Below are 10,042 nucleotides of genomic sequence, written 5' to 3' on the forward strand. Positions count from 1 at the left end.
GGCCAAAATGTTCTTCATTACCCAATTGTTCCCTAGCTTAGCATATCACGTAGTTATCCTCTCTTCCAATCGAAATTTAAACTCTCAAAGCCCATACCATGAGAGAATTTTGAAGTACATTCAATATACAATATATTGTCTCTCTTTTTTTCCTTCAAAATAAAATTATTAAATTTTCATTTCCTATATTATAAGAAAATGTTATACCTCTAATAGTAGCTTCCTTAATATAAACAAGTTGTTTCAACACCTCACAATACAGAAAAATCCATCACTCTAGATCAACGATTACAAATTCAACCTCACAAACTTGACAAACAAATCTTATGTATGCCTACAAACACAATCTCTGCTAATTTTCAAAATACTTTTTAGTTTGTCTAAAAAAAAATCAATTTCTAGTTTGCACAACACGGGGAAAATTATTTCTCTTTCACGAGACACTATAAACATATCAAGTCAACAATAATATAATTCAAGTGATGTAATATAATAATCAAATTGAATAATACGACCTGTGATATTAATACAATTACTATTACCGATCCAAAAAACTAAAATTTAAATTATTCATTTCAAGTGTGAATATTAATAATTAAAAACTTAAAAGAAATAATAAATCATTTGTTTGTATGAATATTAATAACTAAATCAAAATTGGAGGACTGGTCTCTAAAATGTATCTCGATATATAAAAACATGAGTTCCTACACCACTTAAGAGAGAGAAATCGATATAAGTGATGAATTAAGAACATGTAAAAATCAATATAAACATGTAATTCACTTATAAAAACACTCCCTTCACTAAAGAGATCCTCATATCCTAAACGGTTTATAACTGTATATATGCTCTATGATGTTTCATTCCTATGACTATTGCGTGCAAACTTTAAGTGGAAAACTTCAGTGGACAAGTGGGGTCGGGCGTGAAACATAAACCAATGGATTGGGGAGTATGAAGAAGTCATGCATAATTTAAAAAACGACTACCGTAAAACATATAGTCGGTAAAAGTGCTTTCTAGACAAGCATGCCATGATTAAATCTCACTGAATTCCAATGCTTTTTTTGAACGAATGGACTATAATATTTTGTCGACAAAACCGAATTCCCGTGAAACCTTTAGTAGCCATCTAAATCAAAGAAAGAGTAGACGTCTAATCAAATGTTTGTTTATGACATTGATTTATCTGATGAGTGCCGTGGGAAAGAGCAAAATAGTGTAAGATGCACAAAAGCCACAAATTACTTGTTCCCACTTTAGGTCCACGTCCTAGATAGCTTGCCTATACTTCTTTTACGCCCATCACCTAATAAAATAAATTATGGAGGAACCATAGTGTCTTTAATAATGAATCCAAATTAGAAGAGATGTGTGATATATATAAAACAATTTTTATATATCAAGATTATTTTATTTACCAAAAGAATAGACCTATTAAGTTAAATAATCATTATTACAATATTCTGTCGTATAAAAAGAAACAAAATCATACCTTTTGTAATGATGATTTCTTATTTTAAAGATTAAATCAATAAATTAAATTTGATGTGAGTAATGATTATTTGTTATTTTAAAAGGAATCTTGTTATGAATAAAGTTTTTTTCGTAAAATATATTTTTCCATATTTGTTAAATTTAGATTTTTTAATTTTATTATTATAATTAATCTTCACTTTTGTTCTTCAAGGCATAAACTATCTTATAATTAATATATGTATAATAACAATATATTTTGTTATACATGAATCTAAATTAATTAAATGAATACAAGAAGAAATAAATAAATTGTCGAAATCACTATATTATGCTTATGAATTTTGTTCAATCATATCATAACTAACTTTGAACTTTTGATCAGACAACAATGCAATACCTGGGATCAGGATTTGTAAATTTCATTCTCAATCATATATATTATAAAGAAAGTAAGAAAATTCAGTATCTAAAATATGACTTCAGCTTGGTACAATCTTCTATTAAGTATATCTATATTTAATCCAAATCCCTCAAAGTCAAATTCCCTGTATGATTAATCTATAACCTAATATGCCCATATCCTCTTAATCAATGGTTCAAAACCCCTTTAACTAATTAGATTTGAAAAGACATAGGCATTTAAGACCTGGCATGTTCTTGATATATGTATAACAACCAGACTTCTTAATCAAAGGTTCAAAACCCCTTCAATTACCAGTTACCCTTTTGCTTAACCATATTTTACGTGCATATTATACGTTTGAACTCAACGCTTGCTTACTTATAACGAGGCCAAAGACACTTCAGCAATAGGGCACCGAAGCCTACGCATTGGGATCCCTATGCGAAAAATATTGCCAGTGTTAAAAAAACAACGGTTCAGATTGTACAACATTCCATTTACCTGAGCGTGAACGTTTCTGCCGTACTCTTCTAGGTAACTGTACCATAGGTTGAACTCCCCGATAAATCATGTGCAGACTTTCATAATATGGATTTATTATAGTGCAGGCTTTCCATTTAAACATCATAATTCCAAAGATATTAAATAGAGAAAATCAATGCATCTAAATTACAAATTCAAACGGCTACACTCGGATTTTTAAAAACTGCAACCCCTCCAAAACATTTATCATGAAACCTAGGATTTTACACATATTTTAAGATCAAATGTCAACATCGATAATTCTGTCTACATCTTTCAACTAGCATGCTATATACATGAATAGCGCGCTAATTACGATAACCCTGCATAGATATTTGCTGCACAAGCCGTGCACTTTGATCAAAAACTACATATATGGCCACATGTTCTATCAGATTGTTACAATGCTCAACACAACTTTCACTGCATGAATGAAAGCCACAAACGCTGAAGATGGATTTCGTTGGAATATAGCCAATAATTTCATCCAAAAGAGCACAGCAAAACAAAACCATTTAACTTACTTTCTACCAAAGAGAAGTCCCCTAAATTTGCTCTTCTCAAGCCGCTCTAACAATTTCTTTGCCCCTAAAACCTCCAGTTCTGCCAGCTTCTTCAGATAAACCCGAGCTCCACAAGTAATCATCAGCTTCTTGCATTTCTTGCTTGTGGCTAGTGCGGATAGTGCTTGGATGGCATACTTTTTGGAAGTATTTTGATTGATTGGATCTAAAAGTTGCACTAAATTGGGTATACTTTTCTCTTCTTTGCGGATCTCCCGACAATTTTGGGGGACCTGTAGCAGACTTGCCAAAGCCTGTGCTGCCAATTCTTGTGCAATGTTTGTTTTGGCCTCTAGCATGTTAACCAGTGAAGGTATACATCCAGACTCCCCCACTAATTTTCTCACATCAGTTGATGTAGAAATCCGACAGATTGTTGATGCTGCAGCTTGCTGAGCAATCAATGAACCACCTCGGAAGACTTTAACAAGACGGGGAAGGAGCCCAATGTTAATTAGGGCTTCAGCATTAACTGATGCTGTCAGATTTCTTAAGGCCCCAACCGCAGGTTCTGGTGGTAGCGAACTGTCAAGATATCTTAAAAGATGTTGAATACCACCTTCAGAAACCACTGTCCGGCGAAGGGATTCATTTCCTGAAGTAAGGTATTGTAGACAGTCTGCCGCATATTCTTTTGACAGGTTACTGTTGCCAGAATCAAGCAGATTTATCATGACAGAAATAATGCCTTCCTCTGCCAGGCACTGTCTTACCTCTGGTACAGCAGATAAATTCCTCAAAGCCCCGGCTGCGGCCGTCTGTTGCAAAATGGAAAAGAATTGCATTTTTAGCTTCCACTGTACATAACACAAACAAAGAATGCTTCTGGAGAAGCTGTTATTGAGAGTTTTTGAGTCGGCTCTAGGATCACACCCCAAGCATTGAAAATTCTACATAAACATGTTAAACTGAGGAAAAATTAATTTAAAATTTCAGATCACAACGATTTTTATCATGATGGCCAAAGAAGCAGTGTCAACCAAAAAGTTGAAAAAGAAAGATTTCCAATAAAAATGTTGTTGATATATTAATTTATTCTTTACTTTCACGCACAAAAGAAAAAAGGTGACAGCTGTATGCTTTTACCAGATTTTGTCATACATTTCAGAAGTGCACATATTTTAGGGTACATCTGATTCCATAGTGCTATCTTTAGCACCGTGGACATTGAAACTACTTTCCTTCTTTATTTCTGATTCTCCGAATATTGTTTACTTCACAAATTTTCTGTGTCTTCTTTCCTACTATTCCAGAGATGCATTTAATAGGAACATGATGCTTTCAATTCACAATCCAAGGTCCAGATGCCCCAAGGAAACATGATTAAGTGATGAAAATAGAACTCCAAAACACATTCGTAGCATTTGAATTGAGGAAAGAACTACCTCCTCATGTGTACCAAAATAAGAAATTTAGAACAAAGCATGGAGTTCCGTCACAAAATATTGAGCACAATTTTCTTTTTGACGCTCTTTCTATTATCACAGTGAATAGCAAACTACTTCTTTAGCATAGTGCACTACTTGTTTAGCATAGCAGCATAAGGAAAGTTCCTGAAATACTTGACAAAACCCCTCCACAAATGGCTTTATGGACTTAAATCACTACAGGAAAGTGAGCTTTGATTTGAGAGCCTTAGAATTGACTAGTGTAAAGAACCTGAAATGCTTAACAAAATCCCTCAACAAACAGCTTTATGGACTTTACTCACTACAGGAAAGTGAGCTTGTTCTGAGAGCCAGCCATAGAATTGACTAGTGCTTAAAATAGACTTTGCAATCTTTACCAAGAATTTGGAAACTTCTTGGATGGAGGCAGGGTAACAATTTTGCACTGAGAAGTCTTCTAAAGATGATATATAGCACTTTGTATTCACCTCAATACAATTATAATTTATTTTTTGTTTTAATATATTGTATACTCCTCTGTCAATAATAATAAAAATTTCATACAATTCCATTCCTAATTTGATATGTGATATGCATTATGACTTCAAAGACAGCAATATTTATTGATGAAAAGCTTTACTAAAATTTACAATGACTGCTATTAGCTATATATGCATGGAAAAAGAAGAAATGCAGGACTTGTAACCCTTCTCCAAGGAAAAGTTCATATACAAAGTCGCCAAGAATATTTGTCTACATGATATTTACCTGAGTAACAGCTGAAGTAGAACCCAATTGACAGATTTCAATCAATGCAGGAATACCACCATGACCAACAACAGACCGTGCTGTTTCTGCTGACACTGTCAAGCATTTAAGGGACAAAGTCGCCTTTTCTTTTGCCAAGGGGCTGCCAGATTCAAGTAATCTAATCAGTGGGGGAAGGACCCCTTCTGAGACAAGCAACTGCTCGCAATTTTCAGCCTCTGCAAGGAAGCATATGACCATGGCAGACTTTTCCCGAATACGAGGCGAACTAGCACTTAATAACTGTACCAGAGCACACACATTGCTGCGACCTGCCACAGCCAGGATGTTCTTCTCATCTTCATTGATCATCTCCAAAAGGCTATCTAGTGCCTTGTGTTTGGATTCCATGTGACCAATCTGGAGCCGGGCTAGCAGTTCCCTGCAATTAATTGACACTTGCAAGTTAGAATATTCAGGTAACAATTGAGACAGCTGTCTTTGTGGTGCAGAGATTTAAAAAAAGATAAAAAGAAAATAACTGTTCTTGCAACACTGAGATGCTTTGAAAATGATCATAACAGTGCCGCATCAATGGGCATGTCAGTAGTAGAGCAGTTGGATTAGAATTTACAACAAGATGAACTGAGAACTGCATAGCATCAATAGGCTTGTTAGAAAGAAAATAAGAGAATTGATAATGTAATTGGAATTTTTGCAGCAGTATAGCAGTTAATCTGACACTAACAAAATGAATAACAGTAGGCAAGTGGTCCTGCACCCCGCTGCTATGATTGTTCGTGTGTATCAGATCTGAAGGCCAGGGGGTCTTTAACTGAATTGGGGAGGTGCTGTTTGTTGAGAGTAAAAGGTCTGAATCCATATCCATGAGTAAGTGAACAATGGGTTTGATAATGAAGAATGGGTTCAGAGCCAAAACATTACACATGGGAGAGTTTGAAGGGCAAATACATTAGGTTAAAACCCACTAATTTACATGAGGACCCAGATACATACTTAAACAACTAGTGTGTTGAAGACAATGTTCAACAAACCAGCTGTTTCAAGCCCGCAATACACTGATTGTTTTCCATTTTATTTTTTAGAGGAAATCTGTAGAAGGGGCTGCCAAACATATTCTTTCTATGGATGGTCTGATGAAAATATTGAACTAATCTTACAAGAATAAATAAAACCTGTCTGAGGAATCGGCATGGCACTATTCAAATTTAAGCAATTAATGAGAAGCCCAGTGTTAGATTATTACAATATAATTTTCAGCTATAGATTTTTAAGAGCTGAGGCAGTTTGGCCCTTGATAGCTGTATAAAGCTACTCTTCTATTCTTGCAAATAACTGTGAATCCTGAAAACGTTTCTGTTACATGGGACTAGATTTGTGCAATAGCGATATAAATTAAAATATGAGTTTCAAAATAGATATAGTTATAAATGATTTTGTTTTCTCCCTTACAAAATGACAATGATATTTCTTATTGTAATCACATACTAACAGCCATGGGGAATGTTACATGTATTAAATTTACATCTTCTGTAAAAACCGTCTTCCATACAACCATTCTTTGGCCTTCCTCTTCCATTTAGCAAGTATTATTTCTTATGAACCATACAATTTCAGAGCTTCATGGTTTTTACATTGTTTAAGTAATTTTAAGTTTCAACATTTAAACATTTTAATACTATTTTAATAGTATTAAATTTTCAAACTACTTCCTCAAACAGAATAAAAGAAGATTATTAAATACTTTAAAAAAGATGAAACTATTGGTAAATGAAAGCAAATAATGAACAAGATCACCATTGATCAGGATTCCTTTTCCAAGGGCACTTCAACACAGCTTAGGTACACCTCGAGGGATCAAACACCCTAAGGGGTATCATCCGGGATTCAAGGATCCAAGTGCAACCTCATTTTCTCCAAGAGCTCTGCTCTAATGTTTTTCCTAAGATTTAAGTCAAAAGTGGGGAAGTCGATTCAAAATTAAGATGAAAAATAAAATATCAAGTGGGTTTGGGGGAAGTGGAAAAGATCAATGAATTTTGCTCCAACGACCAAGATCCCCTTCGCAAGGGAACACCTGATAGGATTTAACTTTGAACTTTGAACCACAAGGGTTATCCTGCTCTGGGAATTGAAGGATCCAAGCCTACACAAATCTTATCCAAGTACTATGCCCTAATGTTTTTCCTAAGATTTATCATTTAAGTCAACCAGTTTAAAACGTGACAAAGTGTTCAAATCAGGTAGACTACGAAAGAGTAATAATGAAAAGCAAAACAAGAACAATTTCTTGAAAGAAGAAACTTTATTCAAACAGTTAGGCAAATGATAATGGCAGAATTCAATGGCAACAGAAAAGTTTTAATTAAAATTTGAGATCTCAAATTAGTTTCTGCGTGAAGAAAAAATTAAACTTCAATTCTGTAGACAAGCCAATTCACCTCACCTTATATTCCATCTTATTGCTTCACGCTTTGCCCCTGAATTAGACCTTGTAATTGTTAGTGCCAGAGTTGCCTCGCCTAATACCCCTGTTTTTACCAGCAGACCACAGTCATGAAGGTTAAGATCCAATTTTGCTGCCAATGCATCCAAATTGCTCTGCATTTGCAACTTTCCACCATACTTATCCTCGGTGCAATCTGCGGCTAATCTTATCGTTTCCTGTAAGCTAGCCACTACTGCCTGTAGTTGTTCCTTGCAAAGAGAATTTTTAGTGAAGCACGGATGGCTTGCCAGGTCTGAAAGCTTGGAAGGAAGCTGGTCTAGTTTGGCAGAGATGTTTTTCCATCTTCCTTTAAAAGATTTGACTGCCTCTATTTTAGAAGTAGCTAAAGGAACCAACTCTTCAGCTTGTTTTAGCCATTCTTCAGTGGTCTTGGTATCTTCGACCTTTTCTTCCACCATAGCTTCGAAAAGATTTCACCCCTCTCAGCAATCACAGGGCTGTTTGAGCATTTTCTCAATCCTGCAAAAGAAAATAGAATTAAAAGTCACACCCTTCAATGGAGATTTAAATTTCAAAAAGTTCCTAATCGAGAGTCGTCTTATGAAACGAAATACTAGGAATAAATGTTCTTCGTGCAAGACATTGGCGATTCTCTTTGGTGGGGGTAAATGTCTAAATCACAATACTCCGTATATATTTCCAAGTAACTAACTTAGAAGGTAAATTTCATACTAAAACCCGTGAATTCAGAATAAAATGTGAAATCCCGTGTCATTCAATCAGAAAGGGGCAAAGGATAAATCAAATAAATTAGTCAACAATAGCATTCATGGAGCGACAGTAATAACCCAACAACTGGTCGAATGAGAAAGGCAAAAGATCTCAAAGGTCGGTGTCTCGATTTAATGAAACCCTTCCAGCAATTTCAGACACAAAACCTTTCGTTCACGTTTTTTTCTAGGTGAGATTGACAGAACCGAAAATAAATTCACGTGTTCCTACCAGCAAGAATGCCATTTTTGTAATGAAATGTACAGATATTCACATTTACGAACCGCAAGTCACTTTTCAGCCCTAAATCGGCAATACTTCACGTTTTCAGACGGAATGGACACGAAATAAAGTTCTCTCGCAGGAAAAGTGCCTTCTCGTCCCTGATTTGAACGGAAATTAAAATTATCTGGCAGTAAGATACCTCTTTCAGCCGTAAATAAACAGATATTAACATTTTCTGGGCAAAAAGCTCGGGAATGAGAACGCAACTAAAGTTGTCCGCCTTTACTCTTCCCGAACTAAAAATATAATGCGACGACCGGTAAGCTAGACATTTCTTGTTCTTTAAACTGCCTCTTTACACGATAGACGCGCACAAACAAGATATTTGAAACGGTGTTTTCAAGGTTTCTATAAACAAACCAGAATCAAGGTTCTCAGGAAAGTATTTTTCAACTAGAATTTCCTGGTAAATTCGACTCATTTACATAAATTCGTCAACAAAATGCAGCGGCATCCGTGCACCCAAAAAAAATTCATTCCTTTAAAGTATTGCAAGCGCAACGCCTAATAATAATCATAGAAAAACGAACACTCACCGATATAATAATGAACCGGAATTCACTTTCTCGGCCTGTTTCCCACAAACTTACAGTGACGCCGCCATAAACAACATATTTCCATAATCATGCACAGTAAGTCAAGAAAAAAAACACGCACACATACAAAGCTTAACAAAATACTCACAATCTCTCTACCTTTGACAGGATTCCTCCTATCAAAACTTTTGAACAACTTCAGAATCGATTAGGTATTTCTGCAAAAGAAATTAAAGTTGTTAACACAAAACGAATCCAATGACATGAAAAATTCTTCAAAAGTTTTAAAAACACTGAATAGGTAGAAGTGGGTCTTCAACGGTTACAAAGTACCTGAACGGTCATTTCCATACAGTGAAACCAGACAAAAAATCCATCATTTTTAACCTTTGTTACTCTACCTAAAAAACAATCTCTGCATTCTTCACATGAATAGAAAAATAGACCTCCTTGTTTGAATGAGCATAATTACCTCGCATCTCTCTTCAATCGAACGGTTTTCCCTGCATTGGGCTACGACATACTTCAAGCGTGCGTGTATTTTAAAATACGTACATTCGTCAATGGTAATAGGCCAGGGTTTAATTGACGCCCGTTTACACGTATTTTCAGTGTATTTAAACGGGTAATTATTTTGAAAATATGATAAGTTCAAATCAAATGAACTCAGTGAAATGTATGTTTAAATGAAATATTTTAACATATTGGATTTCGTGAGAGTTTGTACTGTCAGAGATAATTTGGACAAGTACGGAGATAAAAGAAATTTAGATTATAAATTATCATGATTATGTTAAAGTGGAATGAGTTGAAGTTAATTATTATGCTTATAGTATAATGTTATGATTATTAAATTAGGATAAGTAGTTTTCAAA

General features: G+C 34.9%; 1 protein-coding gene across 10 annotated transcripts; it reads right to left on the reverse strand.

Moving 5' to 3' along the window:
* Positions 1–2,531: 2,531 nt before the first annotated feature.
* LOC149541232 (ARM repeat superfamily protein) lies at positions 2,532–9,618 on the reverse strand. Of its 10 annotated transcripts, none has more exons than XM_089802247.1 (5): positions 9,501–9,618; positions 9,316–9,385; positions 7,573–8,094; positions 5,127–5,547; positions 2,532–3,728 (listed from the first exon to the last, which is right to left on the reverse strand). In XM_089802247.1, exons 3-5 carry the CDS (start codon positions 8,031–8,033, stop codon positions 2,928–2,930), a joined length of 1,683 nt encoding a protein of 560 aa, XP_089658373.1. In that variant the 5' UTR covers positions 8,034–8,094; positions 9,316–9,385; positions 9,501–9,618; the 3' UTR covers positions 2,532–2,927. The 10 variants fall into 10 exon arrangements, with proteins under 10 accessions (XP_089658373.1, XP_089658378.1, XP_089658371.1 ...); XM_089802252.1 differs by having other exon boundaries at positions 9,327–9,385; positions 9,501–9,565; XM_089802245.1 differs by having other exon boundaries at positions 9,168–9,385; positions 9,501–9,539.
* Between the last annotated feature and the right edge of the window lie 424 nt (positions 9,619–10,042).

This window comes from Cupressus sempervirens, chromosome 9, assembly GCF_028749045.1.
Source record: "Cupressus sempervirens isolate cs-2001-9-10 chromosome 9, ASM2874904v1, whole genome shotgun sequence".
In the NCBI taxonomy this organism is placed as follows: Eukaryota; Viridiplantae; Streptophyta; class Pinopsida; order Cupressales; family Cupressaceae; genus Cupressus; species Cupressus sempervirens.

Bases quoted from the DNA above. Each gene is read 5' to 3' on its own strand.
- LOC149541232 (XM_089802247.1), bottom strand. From the start codon at position 8,033: ATGGTGGAAGAAAAGGTCGAAGATACCAAGACCACTGAAGAATGGCTA. The intron at 5,548-7,572 runs GTGAGGTGAATT...AATTAATTGCAG, and splicing joins GCAATAAGATGGAATATAAG to GGAACTGCTAGCCCGGCTCC. The intron at 3,729-5,126 runs GTAAATATCATG...ATTTTGCAACAG, and splicing joins CTACTTCAGCTGTTACTCAG to ACGGCCGCAGCCGGGGCTTT.